At 39.4% G+C, this 19,011-nt stretch overlaps 1 protein-coding gene across 3 annotated transcripts in view; it reads right to left on the reverse strand.

The window, feature by feature from the left end:
* LOC126236892 (protein timeless) overlaps nt 1-19,011 on the reverse strand; it is a 399,100-nt gene that overhangs the window by 40,170 nt on the left and 339,919 nt on the right. For all 3 annotated transcript variants that reach the window (XM_049946528.1, XM_049946529.1, XM_049946531.1), the window contains 3 exons: nt 12,073-12,147; nt 3,326-3,482; nt 2,719-2,865 (listed from right to left, as the gene is read on the reverse strand). In XM_049946528.1, the coding sequence (XP_049802485.1) occupies nt 2,719-2,865; nt 3,326-3,482; nt 12,073-12,147 (379 nt within the window). The remainder of the gene's footprint in view (nt 1-2,718; nt 2,866-3,325; nt 3,483-12,072; nt 12,148-19,011) is intronic.

A 19,011-nucleotide genomic window follows, 5' to 3' on the forward strand; every position in this document is an offset into this window, starting at 1 on the left:
AAATTTTTCTAGAGATATGTACGACGTCACACTGGCCAGTGGAGCCCTAGCTGATCATGAACCATTGATTTTAACATTCTCCTGTGATCAGTTGCCTAAATCAGACAAATCAGTCAGAATCAAGTCTAATGCCACATGGGTAAGAGGGCAGAAAGATGAATATATTAATTTATTTATTGACAGAATATCTTATGTTAACTGGGACTTTGTATACAACACACAACCTGAAAAGGGTGCTGGTGAAATGGTGTTTAACAAATTCCTGGAAATACTCATAGAGTTATGGTACTCCTGCTCACCATTAATCAAAAGTAGCCCTAAGCATAAACAGAAAAACAAACAGCTAAAATGGTATACAGATGAGCTAGCTCTCACTAGGGAGGAGATGCTCAGACTGTACAGAATATATAAAAATTCTTGTAAACAAGGACCTGAGCTAGATAATACTTCTTATAGAGCCTATCTAAAAAAAATCTACAAAGACAAACTGTCCTTGGCCAAAAAACAAGCATGTGAACATTACATTGAAAGTGCTCCCAACAAATGTAAAGCAGCATAGGATATCATCAACCAACATAATTCACAAACCCGTACACAAGATGCAATGCTGGTCCCAGAAGAAGTAAATAATTACTTCCTAACCTCAGTGAATGATCTGAAAAACAAAATCAAGCAAAATGGCACTTGTGCACTAGATCATCTTGGTGCCGTGCCCCATAATATGCATACTTTCCACTGGAAGGTTGTCACCCCAGAGGATATTGTAAAAGCTGTGGCAAGGTTCACCAACTCCAAAAGTATGGACTGTTATTGGTTTTCTAACTATGTAATGAAAAAAATAATACACCTTATCTGTCAACCTCTTTCTTTCATTTTTAATATGTGTTTAGAATCTGGAGTTTTCCCAGATGCACTCAAAACTGTTAAAGTAATACCAGCCTTTAAAAAGGGAGATAAGCATCTGCCCCAAAACTATCGACCAGTTTCTATTGTCCCAATTTTCTCTAAAGTTTTTGAATATGTAATGTACAGTCAACTAAATAACTATTTTGATAAGCATGATCTCCTCTCCAACAGACAGTTTGCGTATCAGCATGGTAAAAACACCACTACTGCTGTCACTGAAGTTGTTAACCAGGTGTTAACTGCATTCGAAAATAAGGATCTAGTATCAGTCGTACTGTGCAATCTTAGCAAAGCCTTCGACTGCATACCATCTAACACCCTACTTGCAAAACTGGAATTTTATGGCATACACAAACCATCTTTGGATGTAATCGAATCATACTTAAGTAACAGGAGACAGTATGTATCAATTAAAAATAGATGCTCCTCACTGAAGGAAGTTCGGACTGGAGTGCCTCAGGGCTCGGTCCTAGGTCCTTTTCTGTTTATCATTGCAGTTAATGACTTACCTTACCATGTAGGAGCAAATTCAGTTGTGTGTTATGCAGATGATACAACGTTGCTCAATACACACCATGACACAACAGAACTGCATCAGGCAACACAGGAAAAACTAGAACTAGTAATGGATTGGTTTTCTTCAAATGAACTCCTGTGTAATCCTGATAAAACACAAGAACTAATACTGGGTTTAACTACAGCTGTTGAAAGCAAATCAATAAAATTGTTAGGATTCCACATCGACTCAAAATTAAACTGGGAGGAACACATTAGCCATATCTGCAAGAGAATAGCAAGAGTGTGTTATCTCATCTGGAGACTGACAGATGTAGTCACTGATGAGTATCAGTCACACATTTCCTACGGCATATTGTTATGGGGACATTCTTGCTTTGTCAGTGAAATTCTGAAAATTCAAAAAAAAGTAATCAGAATAATAAGCAAAGCTAAGCCCAAGGAACACTGCCGTCCCCTCTTCATCAAGCACATGATATTAACTGTGGTGAATCTATACATCTACACAGCACTGCTTTATGTCAAAAGCAACTTAAATGAGTTCGAGACCAGAGAGAACATACATCCCCACAACACCAGAGGCAAACTGGACTTTGACATACCAAGACACAGACTCACAAAGACTGCAAACTCACACAAAATAATGAGTTCAAAACTCTTCAATAAACTTCCAGCATCTGCTCGGTCACTGACCAATAATATTTTCAAACGTAAGGTTTATGACTGGCTTCTCAAACACCCATTTTATAAGATAACAGAATATTTTGAAATAAGCATTGACATTAGTATATAAGAATATTCCTGAAAGAAAAGGAATTAAATTGTAAAAACTTTACTATAAAGTTATTGTTAATTGTATATTTAATGTTTAGACCTATTCCGCTGTAAGTGGTCAATGGTGAATAAACTGAATAAAGATGGTAGTGTACCATCAACATACAATGTCTTCCTAGTTTTATTAGGAAATTTTAATGCTCTACAAAGTTAATGATAACATTTGAAATAATTCCTGGTAATGGCACGTAAAATGTGAAAATTACTAGCTTTTACATTTCCATGTCAACTAATATGACACTGCAGTCCAAGCACTAGACAATGCAGTATTCTACAGACTGTGATTCTGGGCATTTTTAACACACTGAGCTGATACATGAGGGAAGACATCATAGTGATCCTAGATATGTAAGAAGAAGAAGAAGAAGAAGAAGAAGAAGAAGTGACAAATAAAACAATTCCCACAGTGCTCACAAGCTGTTAATAAAATAAGTTCATATATTTGAACATCATTTAACTTACATGAACAATAGTAGGCCACAGGTTCCAGAATAACCTTTTCATTGTCCAGCTGATGATTCTCTGTTGCAAGTTTGACGTGACAGATGTCAATAAGAACTTTCTGAAGCCATTTTAACCCATTCCCCTTATTTTCCTTCAACAGATGATCTGTAATTTAAAATAAATCTGGGGTTACTGACCTTCTACCTGTATGAAGGTAAAATTATCATTGGACTTTTTAATGAAAAATTTAAAAAATAAAGGAAGTCAACTGCTCACATCTTGTTTATCAGTGCATGGCTCACAGACCCACCTAACATTACAGAGGAGTTACAAGGTTTCAATTTAAAGGTCTTTTTCTAATTGAAATAGATATTCTCACCACAAGCACACAGATACTGATACATACCACTTGTGGGAATGGTTATGTGTACTTACACTACAACAAAAAGTAGCTCAAAAGTGGGCTAAACCTCTGTACTGTTTTGTGCATCTATGAGCCAGTCATCAACTAGCCAAAGCAAGTATTTGGCTTTTCTCCTTTTTATTTATTATTTTCATCCTGATATTTCTATTATTCCATTATTGTAGTTTGATTTTTTTTATATCTACAAGAAAAACAACAGACCTTTAAGTGATGTTACTCTGTCATCAACATCTGCAGTCAGTCTGAAGTCTAAACCAGTTGCTTCTTCCTTTTCCCATATTTTTCTACTGCTATTAACTGCTTTGGAGGTAACAAGTTCTGCATTGTTATGAGCTGTTTGTTTTACTTCAGTTGTAACCTGAAATTAAGAACAGTTACTGAATATAGGTAACTGTGCATACTAAACAGTAAACAACTGACAAATTGTAGAGATTTCATTACCCGAGTTAGAGCAAGAATGAGCAAAAATGCCAATTTCAGAAATTTTGGTGAGCTCTGTCACATTTTCCATGACTGAGTCTGAAACAGAAGCTGACGGTTCAAAATTCAATGTCACTATTATCTACTACTACTTTTCAGCTCTGAAACAATGCACCTAACAGCTGTATGACAACAACAAAGGAAAGATGTTCAAATTAAAATATTAACCTACAGAGTTCAGTAGTCTTCCACAATAAGCAGTTATAAAGGCCAATTTTTAAAAAAAATTTAAATATTGACAGTAGAAGCAGGAGAGGTACAGTAAAAAGTATGAAGGAACATTTTTTGTTGTATGCATTGCACCACCGTCTTGGAATAAGGTTTTATGCAAACCCTACAAACTTTTTACTTCATATCAGTATTGTTGTGTAGAATCCACAATCAACTATCAGTTAAGAGAGCCGAATCATCAACAAGACATCACATTGAAAGTACATTTGCTGATCACACACGTAAGCAAGTTCCAGAACCTTCTAGAAACCACATATTTCAAATTACAAACAATTGCATAAGTTGGGGATCAAACCAGTGACCCACACTTTTCCAGGTAACAACTACAACCATTACACCACAAAGCACACAGTGCAGCATTGCTGTTTCAGAGTGGACAAGAGCTTCTCAGAGCTGTTGTTAGTGGTCCTTCATGTGGAGGTTGTGATAAATATTCACATTCTAGTCATGTTATCACATTCTCATGGAGATTGCAATTATTAAAAGGAATTACTTCAAGTCAGGCATTAAAATGTTGGGTTAGCCTTTATGACCTTTGTATTGGAAACCCGTAATGTACTATGATAGGGCTTCATGTGAAGCATATGGACGAACTTTCAACAATATAGGATCATCAACCATGTCTTTCTAAGTAATGTGACACAGGCAAAGCAGTGTTTTACTTTATTTTCTGATAGTCTAACATTATGCACATGTATAAAAATCCATACTATGTCACCTGGATTGAAGCTTATTGATCAGTGTTTATAACATTTGTGGTACTGACCCTGGGTGTTCAATGTCCTTATGCATGCCAGGTATCTTGCTTCTTAGGTTCCAGTCATGAACTGTTTGATGTATTCTATTTGTTTATTTATTTTTCAGGTTCCTTTGGACTATATTGAGGAACAATTCAGTTAATAGTTTCCAGAAATTGATTAAAAAATTTTAAACTAAAGAACCATTCAGAGCATTGTCAGGCTGAGCAGGAAACATTTTCTTCATCTTCGTCTTAGCCTCTTAACCATGGAGCAGGAAAAAATATGTGAAATCTACAATGTCTTGCTTTGCTGCATTCTGTCACAACAGGCAATAATGTATCCCAGTCTCTTTGTTCAATATCAAGACATACTGAATACATCTGATACCTGATAATGTCTAATTAATATCTCTGAAGTTGCTAGTCTGTGTGTGCTAGGCAGGCAGTTGTCACCCTGTGGACACTGTTGTATTGTGAAATTACTTCTGACACCAGTCTTGGCTGAAACATTTTTGTAGGACCAAAGAGCATATTTTTTCCTTCTTGCATTACCGTCCTCAGTAGGACACGACTATGGGCAGCCACTTCATGAATTGCATTTTCCTCTTCTCCTCCCACCACCTCTTCCTCCTTGGAAGATATTCAGTATCCTCTTCTTCTGTCTGCTCCACTAGTGACATTCTATCCTATTCCTGTATCATTCTTTGTCATCAATCTCTGGCATATGTGTCAGTCTGCACTCGCTTCTCTGATTTTCCTTTTCTTCCAAATTGACCTCAAATTCTGATCAATCCTTCCAGAGTTCACCAACTGACTTGGTTCCTATCTTTCCTCTTGTCCTCCACATTGTTTCCGATACTTTTTTCATGATTCTATCCATATTCATCCTGATTACATGTCTGACAAACCTTGCCCTTTCAGCTTGAATTCTCTATACTGACTTTGTGCTTTCTCAAAAAATCTTTTAGGGCCCAGTATTTCTCTCTCTTCTTTCTCTAGTTGTTCAGCACAATTTATTCTTAGTGTTACTGCCTCAGCTGCATGTAATACCACATTCCTCATTGGTGCCTTAAAGTATCTGATATCTGCATATGTGGATATTGTTTTTACCAGTCCATACATGACTTGCATAGTACCAATATGCCCCAAAAGGCCACATGCGAGAATGTGATTTTTCAGGTATTGTATCTTGGGTTCTATTGATCACAAACATAAGGGGTCAAGTGATTTGCATATCCCTTGGCATAGCGACCATTTTTATACCTATATCCTACAACACAGAGTCAAAACTTAAACATTACACATTTCCTCCAGTTCAGGCAAATTGAGCAAATCAATTGGTTCTTTTGCATTAAGTGTGGTCTAGGGGGGCCTTAGGAGGCTTATAAAAGCACCATTTGTTCATGGATGGTTCCTGAGAAAACCCAGAAAGATCATGATTTCTCAGTAGGAAAAATACCGATTGTTGAAAATTTCCCTTCATGGTTGTTTGTTGAAATTTTTACCATATATTCTTAAGCTGATATTCTCAGACAACTTCCAGACTTTTCTCAATATAAAACTTTTAGTAGGTGACTGTCTACATGTGTTAAATTTTTTGAAAGCAATTGTATGTTTATTCTCTACCAGTTTCTGTTATTACACCTGCCTTCACAGGAGAAAAACAGTGTACATCAATGGATAAAAAATACATGTTCGTCAAATATGACCCACCAAATGTATAACACATGTAACTATCATAATAGTCTGTCTGAACATTGTCCATGTAAATGTGCTATACTTTGGCACAATTACAATAATGTACAGTACATTTAGTGATCAAAAGGTACTTCCTGCGTAAAAGAAAGAAAAACTGGTAATACTGATAAAATTGTACATATGTCAGATTAACATGACATGGTAATTTTTAACTATAATATCTAAAAATTATAATAATAACAGCCAAGTAATTATTTGAAAATATATATAAGAGTGGCATTTGTGGCATTCAGGGTTCACTGTTGATCTAATATTAGCAATGGACCACTTGTGTCGCTTTAAGTAATAAAATGTATAAAGGTGTATCTTTTACTCAATACATTTAGCCCACCGAATGGAATATGTATCCAAATCCTATTCTTATGAAGAATTCCTGGATATTGAGGAAGAAAAAGTTAACTACCAAAGTTAAACCATCCATCTGAATTGTTACTATTTCATTGAGTTTTGACTGAAGCATGTTTATGTAAATCATTTTTTATCTATAAAGAGGAGGTCCCATTTCATAGTTTTGGTCATTGTCTGTACATTTATGGTCTCCACTCCAAAATACTTTTAATTTTAAATTTTTCAAGGGCTTTGGGAGCTCTGACTCTTCCTTTACCCACTTTTCAGCTGATCTCCCAGAATACAAATGCCTGCTGCAATCTCAATTTCATAATTCAATTGTGTGATCCATTCCTTGAGTTAAAAGGAAAATTCTTTGGGATGGCTAGTGTTTGTCCAGTTACACAACTGAGGCTGTTAGTTCAAGAAGATAAGTTCAGAACATCCCTGACATGGAGAAACAGAAGGCTTTGGTAGCCACACCTAAAGTGGTGTACAGTCATTACCTGATATATTTTGATGGGTCTTCCACTCTCTCTGCCATTGGGAAGTCAAATTCCTCTTCCACCTTGAGATTGTTGGCCAAACTTCATATGTGTAATAATCCTAGGCAGGGTCATTATACGAGGTACTCCACACTTCAATATCAAATCTTCTACAGAAAATCTGGTTATGTCTCCCATCTTGCCAGTTGTGCTGATTGATATTTCAAGCTCTTCACCTAGCTCAAAGAATGGTGGTCAGTCATTACTTTGAATGGTCTGCCACATAAATAGGGTTGTAATTTATTGATTACCCATACCGCAAGATACTCTTTCTCAGTCTGAGAATAATTCTTGTGGGACTTGGGGAGTATTCAGGAGGCATAAGGAATCATGGAATCACTTTATCAGTTCCACCCTGTATTTGCATAAGAACTGCACTCATCTCAAAACTACTAGCCTCAGTTTGTAGTTTCGTCTCAGCATTCTCACCAAAAATTGCTAGCACTTGTGAAGATGTCAGTACCTCCTTCAGGACACAGAAAGATCTTTATTGCTCTTAGCTTCAAGAATATTTGGTTGCTCCCTGCAGCAGTTCTTATAGTGGCAGGGCCTTGCGAAAGAAATTCTTCAGAAATCCTCTGTAATAGGAGTATATTCCAAGGAAGCCTCTCACATCACAAATGTTCAGAGGAGTTGCAAAATATGTTATGCCTCACATTTTTTGTCGAAACGGATGCACTGTATGTCTGTTAACTGCATGCCCCAAGAATTTGTTCCCTTGTGGACCAAAGAGGCACGTTTTTGAATTTAGGTGCAGACATGTGTCATGAACAGTTTTCAAATGTCTCAAATGCTCTTCAGATGTTTTTGAGGAAACAGAATGTCATCCTGGCAGCAAAAGACACTCTGTCCATTTAAGATGTCTAAGCAGTCTGTCCATAATGCATTCAAAGACGCACTAAACCAAACAGCAAAACTTTTAAATTATCAAAACCATTAGGTGTTTTGAAAATTGTTTTTTTCCCAGGCGTCTTCTCCAAACTTGATCAGCCAGTAGCCAGTCTGCATATCTACTTCACTCTCTTCATACAGTCCAAGATGTCATCAATTCATTGCAATGACTTTGCATCACTTTTAGTGATTTTGTTCAGCCCAGGTAATCAATACAGAAACACTATGTGCCACCTTCCTTCTTCAAAAGAACAAAATGAATGAATGACATTGTACTGGCAGCACCTTCTCCATTTCCTTTCGAATTAACCACTGTTCAGCTGGACACAACCCAAATGAGCACCATTTAATTGAGAGACCACCCTTTCCCCAGTGTCGAGATGGCACTTCACTCTGGGTTGTATGGATTGCCTTGTCTTCTCTCCGGAGTTGAATGTGACCAGAAACTGATACATAATGGCTAACATGTGCACACATAATTCCTCAGGTTGGCTGTGTAGAAGATTCTTGCAACAGTTAGTCGGTAGTGATACCTTAATATGATTCTTCATTGAAGGCATTATGTGGATCTACCAGGAGGACAGTTTTGCCTACCCCTTGCACACACTCTTAGAGGTGAGTTGCTACTGTTTATGGTAAATGGTGGTCAAGAGCTCTCCTTGTCCACTTGTAATGAATATGCTCATCACTTTTTTGAGGCTGAGTATCTTTTTGAACTTGTCTAGAGTAACAGTCTAACAAAGCATCCAGATGGTTGACTATAATTCAGTCCAAAGTGGTAGACAATCACAAAGAATCTTGTCAAAATAACTTCACTAATCTGGAGCTCCACTCTTCCACAGCTTATGACTGATTGTGGTACCCGCATAAAGCCCATCCAAGTATAACACTGCAGTTACATTCTGAGAAAATGACAAATTCAAAGCACTGCATTCTTTTATTGATCACTATTCCCACAATATAGGTCCCCATTGGCTGGAAGTATTTTCCATTTGCAACATTGAGCCTTTGGATCTCCAAACATAAGACAGTAAACATTTGATAGCAGAGACAATGACTACCACCTATTGATCATTAGTGACAACATCAGTTTCATTTCCTGATGCCTTGTCAATGGTTATCTATGGAGGATTTTTGTGCACCATGGGCTCACCTCCATAGATGGCTGGCTTGTTTAATATTCCTGATTTTGATGTCTGTGAAAACTGATGACATCTATGAATGGCAATACAGAATGACTGTGGCACACTGGACAATGACCTTGATCAGGGTACAGCTATTAGCTTTGTCCCACAAATTGGCATCATCTGCAGTTGTATGAGTGTAGAACTGCCCTGTTCTTTACATCTTGCAGTGTTGAACAGTCTTCTTTCTTCCTAGTAGTGTGTGGCATGTGCAGGACATTAACAATGGAATAATATCATCCCGTAGTCCTTTTCTCTATGTTGTTGAGGAACTAGGACGTTGTATAGTGGAAGCCAGGTTGGCTGACCTCACTCTCAGTTTTCCATGGTTTCCCGTGGGTGCTTTGCCCAGATGGGGGGTCCAAGGTCTGGGGCCCTGCCGGGCTGCCTATTGTCAATGGTGTTTGGTAAGCGTAGTCCAGCCTGGAGTAGGAAAGGAGCTGGCAGAAGTCCATGGTTTGCGATTTAATTTCTCATTGCTGTTTGTCTCATAGAGATTGATGCCAATGACAGACGAACCTATGTTTGAATTAATGATTGTATTTCCTCTTTGCTGGGTTCAATAGTTAACACTGGTATTTCTGGCTCTCTGGAATTTGACAGTAACAGATGTCATAAACCCTCTTCTTTTACTATTTCCTGTATGAGCTATGCAATATCTTGATGATCATTCATGACAGGCATCACTATGACATTTTGAAGCCTTTCAAACACCTTTCATCATATTTACCTGGCGCATTGTCTCAAAGTTCTGGAACCATTTAATGAAAGCCTCTCTTGTGGTGACATCCTTCAAAAGAAGTGTTTTATAGACATCCTTCACAGACGTGAAATTTAGTCAGCTTTCCTCATATTCTCATTCACTGTGTGATACATAGTGCCACAACACTTTGTGTATAGTACTGTGTTGTCTCCCCCTGGCACTGGGCTCTATTTGTCGGTTGTTCTTGAGCAATGTTGACCTGTTGCTGGTTGTCACCTAATGTTTTCTTAATTTCCATCAGAAATTTGTCCAAGTTCTTAAGCTTCTCTTTGTTGTTCTCAAACCGCTGCTGTGTTGTATCAATCAAGAAAAAATATATGTGAGACACATCCTATCTACTGTATCTAGCAAACAAAGAGAATTTCTTTAGCCATTTTGTTGGATCCTGGGCAACATCTTCCAAAAACACAGCTGGACACCTGACTCACTTATGCTTTAGTGTCAATTGGTACCTTGACAATGTAGTACCTAGGAGGAATGTGCTGTTTGTATTCTAGTTCCTGTCCATGAAGATGACAGCTTCCCCATACTGTTATGGGTGTGATGGCAATGTTGATGTTTGTGATACCCAGCTCTTCCACCAAACTACGTATGTAGAATCTGAAATCAAGTACCTGTTACAAAAAGCTGCATCATCACAAGGCCTAAAACTTCACATTGAATGATGTAAAATCCAGGATGGAATAATAACAATATTATGGAAGGGATATATTACTACTTACCACGCAGGGGAGATGCTGAATTGCAGACAGCCACAATAAAAATAATGCTAAACAAGTGAGCTTTAGTCCAAAAGGCCTTTTTCTAAAGCAGACAACAAACACACTCTCGCAAGCATAACTCACACATGCCCAGAGACAGTGGTCATATATACGTGTGATCTGTGCTTGCATGAATGTGTGTGTGTGTGTGTTGTCTACTTTAGCAGAAGGCCTTTTGGCCCAAAGTTTACGTGTTTAGCAGTCTTTTTATTGCCCCTGCCTGTGAGTCAACATCTATTCTACGTGGTGAGTAGCAATCTATCCCTTTCACAAACACACTCTAAGGTATACATGAAACTGAACTGCATGTATCAGCAGAAAGTGCCCCTGTTTATAAATATAAAGAATGTTCTAGTAAGTTGCAGTATTCCATAAGTAAATAAGTCTCAGAACCTTCTAGAAAACACAAATGTCAAATGTTGATTGCAGGAGGCAGAAATATAATCAGTTATCCATATGTTACCAACTTGTGATTATAACCACTACACCATGATGTATGATACAAAGATGTGGCAGTATATGTGACTTTCTATCCTATTCCATTTGCATACTGAGCAGGAGAAACATGATTATGTATATGTCTCTCTATGATCCTAATTTCTCTCATATTATTCTCATGAACCCCACAAAAGAGGCAGCAGAACTACTGTACACTTTTTATTAAACAGTGGTTCTCTCAATGTAGTGGGTCTCTCAAAGTAGTCATCGAGGTTATGAGAGAATAATATAGCCTTTCTTGTAAATATCCTCAATTAAACTGCCTGAGCTTCTCTGCCACAATTTCATATAGGCTACACTGCTCTGCTATGATCCTAGAAGCACATTTCTGAATTTGTTCAATGTCTGTTATCATGCACACTTTATAAAGATGCCAAACACTGGTGCAATGCTCTAAAATAGGTAACCATCTTGTATGCAGTTCTCTTTACAAAAGCATCACACTCCTTCTAACAAATCTAAGTTTTATATTTGCCTTCCCATTGGTGTTCTATCTGATATTTTGGATCCTCCTTATAAAAAAGATTGAACTGAACTCTGTTACAGTCTCATGGTCATAAATATGACCTAGGAAAGAAGCTAATAATAACAAATCTGGTGTAAAATCTAAAAATAACTCCAAACAGCTTGGTCCTTATTTGTCTTGAGCAGTCCTCAGTTGTTCAATACTGTGAGTATTTACTTCAATGTCACTTATTCAATACTCATATAAAAATGTATAGTACTAATGAAAAATATTTATTTTACTGTTTATCATGTTCATTTACTTACCTCATGCTCTGCTTTCATGAAATCATCAAACTGCTTCTGTGTAATTATATCCTGAGTAAGCAGCTGTCGTATTATCTGGGGAGAAAAATTGAATAGCTTTTCGTAAAAGAAATATTACTAGGATTCTGATAAAAATACACTCCTGGAAATTGAAATAAGAACACCGTGAATTCATTGTCCCAGGAAGGGGAAACTTTATTGACACATTCCTGGGGTCAGATCCATCACATGATCACACTGACAGAACCACAGGCACATAGACATAGGCAACAGAGCATGCACAATGTCGGTACTAGTACAGTGTATATCCACCTTTCGCAGCAATGCAGGCTGCTATTCTCCCATGGAGACGATCGTAGAGATGCTGGATGTAGTCCTGTGGAACGGCTTGCCATGCCATTTCCACCTGGCGCCTCAGTTGGACCAGCGTTCGTGCTGGACGTGCAGACCGCGTGAGACGACGCTTCATCCAGTCCCAAACATGCTCAATGGGGGACAGATCCGGAGATCTTGCTGGCCAGGGTAGTTGACTTACACCTTCTAGAGCACGTTGGGTGGCACGGGATACATGCGGACGTGCATTGTCCTGTTGGAACAGCAAGTTCCCTTGCCGGTCTAGGAATGGTAGAACGATGGGTTCGATGACGGTTTGGATGTACCGTGCACTATTCAGTGTCCCCTCGACGATCACCAGTGGTGTACGGCCAGTGTAGGAGATCGCTCCCCACACCATGATGCCGGGTGTTGGCCCTGTGTGCCTCGGTCGTATGCAGTCCTGATTGTGGCGCTCACCTGCACGGCGCCAAACACGTATACGACCATCATTGGCACCAAGGCAGAAGCGACTCTCATCGCTGAAGACGACACGTCTCTATTCGTCCCTCCATTCACGCCTGTCGCGACACCACTGGAGGCGGGCTGCACGATGTTGGGGCGTGAGCGGAAGACGGCCTAACGGTGTGCGGGACCGTAGCCCAGCTTCATGGAGACGGTTGCGAATGGTCCTCGCCGATACCCCAGGAGCAACAGTGTCCCTAATTTGCCGGGAAGTGGCGGTGCGGTCCCCTACGGCACTGCGTAGGGTCCTACGGTCTTGGCGTGCATCCGTGCGTCGCTGCGGTCCGGTCCCAGGTCGACGGGCACGTGCACCTTCCGCCGACCACTGGCGACAACATCGATGTACTGTGGAGACCTCACGCCCCACGTGTTGAGCACTTCGGCGGTACGTCCACCCGGCCTCCCGCATGCCCACTATACGCCCTCGCTCAAAGTCCGTCAACTGCACATACGGTTCACGTCCACGCTGTCGCGGCATCCTACCAGTGTTAAAGACTGCGATGGAGCTCCGTATGCCACGGCAAACTGGCTGACACTGACGGCGGCGGTGCACAAATGCTGAGCAGCTAGCGCCATTCGACGGCCAGCACCGCGGTTCCTGGTGAGTCCGCTGTGCCGTGCGTGTGATCATTGCTTGTACAGCCCTCTCGCAGTGTCCGGAGCAAGTATGGTGGGTCTGACACACCGGTGTCAATGTGTTCTTTTTTCCATTTCCAGGAGTGTAGTAACAGATTATGCAGCATTATAAACATTAGTGCTGTGTTTATAACTGTAAAAACTGACACACACATGCAAAAGAATGAATCAGTTGTTCTGCGAGAGGAAACGAAAAATTGAAATAGGCCTGCAAGTATTTTATGATGCAATATGTAACTGTCAAAAGAGTTTGTGGCGTAGAGCGCCATAAATATCGATATTTGTTCTGTGCGTAAGTGTGCTATCTTTGAGGAGGGAGCTTTGGGCAGGATGTTGGACGCTAACGGCAGTTGGCCTCCGGACTTGTATCTGTGTAGAAGCTAAGTGTGAATAAATCTGTATCTGAGAGAATTCTAGTTGTTTACCTACAACTATTCTATATTCCCTCAAGTTATTTGAGCTACTCTATTGTTTATACTATTAAATTACCTTTTAAAACATAAACAATGTAAAAGATCTGAATTTCATCCTCTCCCTACGGCTTTTTGGCTTTTAAGTTCAGGATGGAGTTTTATATTCTAGTGCACAGGAACACACTAATCACCAGAAAAGAAACTGAAAATCTCCAGATATTCAAAAACAAAGTAAAAGACTACCTTATTATTCACTTCTACAATTTATACAATATCTGAACTTGGAAGTATGAATTCTCCTAAACTCCGTAACATATATTAATCAGATTTTGATATTTTCAGTATACAGACAGCTATTCTGTGTAAAGCTACATACAAGGTGTATGAGAAAACTACTGAGGCTCACACTGCAAGCAACCTGGCAATTCTGTTTTGTTCTAACTGTGTTCATTTTTTCCAGATGTTCAGGCTGAGTTTCAGCTCTATACAGCCATCTGTGATTTTTGAAAGTGCCATAAGTGACATTGTGTTTTTGCTGCGTGTTACAAAAAATGGAACAGAGGAATTTAGAACAACATTTTGTAAACAAGTTTTGTGTTAAACTTCAGCAATCTGCTCATGCATCCTTTGAAGAGTTGAAACAGATCTATGGGGAACATTCCTTATCAAAAGCACAAGTTTTTCACACTGGCACATATTATTTTTGGAAGGCCAAGAACAACGTGAACCTCACTTAGGGAGAAGTTTAATTTCAAAACACAATGAAAACATCATCAAAAATGTGAGTGCACTTTTGAGATCAGCCTGATGTTTAACAATAACGTGTGAAAGTTTGTCCCAAAATGGTGCCAAAAAACCTCACAGCTGAGCAAAAGGACTATCAAAGAAACCTGTGCATTGATCTTCTTTGGAAGATTGCCAATGACCACAAATGGTTCAGTGATATGATGAATTCTGGATTTTTAGTACAATCTAGAGACAAAGCAGTGAAGTGAGGAGTGGCACACTGAGACATCTCCTCAACCATAAAGCTTGAATGAGCAACCCCAAAATCAAGACAATGTTGATTTAAAGGTTCAATCGATTGAGAGTTCACACTGCAGACTAGGGGATGCTGCATCATGAAAACACCTCATGTCACACAGCCACTTCTATCATGGACTTTTTTTTTTTTTTTACCTCAAAAGGCGTTACTGCTGTTCCACAGCCCCCTGCCCCCCTCCTATTCACCTAATATGAGACCTTGTAACATTTTCTTTTCCCAAAACTGAAAAATGTCTTAAAATGATGTATTTTGGGACTCGAGAACATTCAAAAGAATGTGACTGGCAAGTTAAAGGCCTACCAGTTGAAGCCTTTCAGTGCTGCTACCAAGACTGGAAAAACAACTCCACTGATGTATAGCTGCCAAAGGGAACTACTTTGAAGGAGACAATGTTGTTGTTTGAAAAAAATAAAAACTTTGGTAGGCAAAAAAATCAATCTCATTACTTTTCTAACACACCTTGTAAAAGCTAGCCCAATGAAACAAAGTGTGTGCTTACAAAGACACTGTTCCTTTATTGTAATACTTGAGGTAAAGTTCACCCAGTTCATTTTCATCCTTCGTTTCTTGTATTCCTTGTTGAGAGAGGAGGATAATATGAATAGTAGAACATTATACTTAAAAGTTTCATCCTTCGCTTCTCCTCAAAAAGATCTAGCTCATTCTATGCACAGCACAACACAATCTAACATTGGACTCATTGCCAAAAGTGCTTTACAGGGTACAAAACAGGATCATAAAAACTATAAATGCTGATGTTTCTCCAAAGAAACTGTATTCTCTGAGAATAAAACAGAAAATTTTACTAAGAATTTTTTTGGCAGATTAAAACTGTGAGCCAGACTCCATCCTGAAAGCAGGACCTTGTTTTTCATAGTCATTTCTCTTACTGACAGCATGGCTCATGACCTGTCTTCTCAGCTTTGTTTCTGCCAATAGTTTTCTCATACTTTCTGAACTTCACAGAGGCTGGAGTGACACTCCTGGGAGAAAGCATAATGTGGAAAAATGGCTTAGCCACAGCCATGAGGATTATTTCCAGAATGAACCTGACGCTACGGTGGAGTGTGTGCTGCTTTTGATAATGGCAAATTAAAACAGTGTTGGACCAGGAAATGCACCTGGAACATGATCTTTATTGTGTGGATAGCTCACTCAGTAAGAGAATTGCCCACAACAGGCAAGTTTTTGTGTTTGAATCCGGGTCCAACATACAGTTTTAATCTTTGAAACATCACACATTCCATCACAGAGTGAAAGATTCATCATCGATTCTAAGAAATGTCTACTCCCATTACCGGATCTCATTATCTTATTATTTTTCCTGTGCTGTGTCAACATAATTTACTGGGATGGTCACGTGTAAATACAAAAGTGGAAAGTGTGAATACAGATGAAACTAACATTTGTCAATACTCCAAACCACCTCTCCCCCCTCCCCTACAATGCACAGACACTTATCTCCATCACTCAGTCCCTTATTTTAGTCAAGTTGTGCCACAATTTTCTCCCTAGTTCAATTCAGCACCTCTCTCTTAATTATCCTAGCCACCCTTCAAATCCTCAGCATTCTTCAATATCACAATTTTAAAAAGGTTCTATCTTCTTGTCGGCAAATCTTGTCACTCACATTTCACTTCCATCAGTGGTTTTGTTTGTTATAAATGACATTTATTTTTCTCTATTTCCTATACAATGTATTTCAGGAAATAATTCCCATTATCAAGTGCATACTGTGTATTATAGATTTTATGTGTGATGTTTGTGATATGTGAGCTGCTGCACTATTCTGGTGCCTTTACTCTAATGTATAAACACAGTAAAGGCACTAGAATAATGGAGAAGCTCACATATCACAAACATCACACATAAAAGCTATAACATATGAAAAACACATCTGATAATGGAAATTATTTCTGAAAAGTGTCGCACAGGAGAAAAATAAAGAAAAATCATGACCAGCAGTATTTTATCACAAACAAAACCATTATTTTTACAGTCTCAGGCTTTCACCAATGATTTCTAATGACTCCATAGCCATAAAATTTATATTATATGATAATGTGGTATCATCAATGCCAACACCATGGTACCTGCCACCACGTGGTCACACGGCCTACAACCAGCCATGCCTGGGTCACACGCACTGCCTTCCAGCTGGACTGCGCAGACATGGCCCATGCATGTAGCTGCCTCCAGTGCACCCATGTCAAATAGCTGCATGCCAGTATCACACCAATCATGCTTTGCCACACCATTGTCAACTCATCGATGGCGAGCAATATCCTACACTGCCAGGGCTTTATAAGTGTGCACAGTACCTCACTCAGCAGTACTGTCTTGGATCTCACGGTTGCTGAAAACTAGATGCCACACCATTCTGTTTGCCCTCGTCTGGACTATCGTCTATCCTGGGACTAGACTATACAGGAATTATTTCTACTTGACAGTCAAGCCATTTGGTTCATCCATAGATTTTGCTGACCACCATACCAGAGGCAATGCTAGTTCAGTTATTGAAATGTTTCTCTATTCAGTTTTCCTGTCTTTACTTGTAGAGGAATAAACCCCATTGATTACTCACACTTTCTGTTATTTGTTGTTCCATCATTCATGGCTGCAACAAATTATTGGTGACAGAGGCTGGTTGTTGTATAGGCACATCCTTGCTTTCCAATTCTGAGTCTAATCATCTCCAATGGGGTATCATTGTACAATTTTTGTTTGATTTCTGGAGCAGATGGTGTTGAGCTTTACATTTTGGGGGGAAGCATCTTTTTGATTGCTCTTCAAGACTCCCAGGTAGTGCTTACTGTTGCATGGTATTAGTTCTTTCACATGAAGTTCCAACCTGCCATGTTCCATCAAGAGTGGCTCCTGGAGTTTTGGGGCTTGACTCGCACCTACAAATTAGTATGTCCCTGTTGTAAACTGTATGCATATACCATGTTGTGGAACATTATTGTTCAAAATGTTACCGATTCACAACTTTGGGCAGAATTCCTCAAACTACTGGACCCCTTACTTGAGGATGTAATTCGTATAATCAAGGCACACGAATTGTTTGATACTGCAGAGCTGGAAATGTTGCCGCCTGTGATGCATGCTATTGACACCCATTGCCCTTCTCTACATAGGGGTTCTGCCTCTGCTGGGCACCACAAACAACCTAGTGCAGACCTGCTATGGCTGCATAACAGTGACAAATTGCAGTCCTGCCCTCAGTGCTACATCTGCCAAATCAAATGCTTTTTTGCAAAAAGATTGGTCACATCTAAGATGTTTGCTCAAACATATTACAGGATGCGTATGTTAACACAGCCACCCAAAGTTCTGAAGCCATGGTGTCCATCAGGCTGATGTCAATGATGTCGAACTCCTGAACCAGTTGGTTTGTGATGAGTCATTCCTGGTTCAAACCTTTTACAGCATTTCCACTGTGCATAGGCTGTCAGTCACTCTCAACATCCCTTGGTGCTTGTATGTGAGCCACAGAAACTTTTCATTCTGCTGCGTATTCAGAACCATGAAGTCCAATTCGAGCTGGATACTGGGGCTTCTGGTACATTATTAGTAGGTGCATGTCTGAAATAGCTTGGCTACTCAGGAGCTTGAACCTCAAAACAGGCCCCTACTACATACAATGAGGACCACATCACCTTCCTGGGTACATTTCTTCTACAGATGTAGTACAGGTCTACAAGAAATGTAATTCCAGTCACGTACTTACAACAGTCCTAAAATATCTGGCCTCGATATCTTTAATATTTTTGGCCTCCAAATCCCAGATAATATAGCAATGATCAATTCCCACCGTCTCCACAACAGCATCATGTAGCTCTGTGACAAATGCAGTCAGCTTTTTGAGGACTCTTTGGGTAAGGCAAAAGACTTTTTTGCCCACATTATCTTGAAAGATACAGCCCACCTGTGATTCATCAAAGCAATAGGTGTCCCCCTACACCATTCAGGAGGAAGTTGAGGCAGAGTTGAGATATATACATGCCA

The sequence above is a fragment of the Schistocerca nitens genome, chromosome 2 (assembly GCF_023898315.1).
Source record: "Schistocerca nitens isolate TAMUIC-IGC-003100 chromosome 2, iqSchNite1.1, whole genome shotgun sequence".
Lineage (NCBI taxonomy): Eukaryota > Metazoa > Arthropoda > Insecta > Orthoptera > Acrididae > Schistocerca > Schistocerca nitens.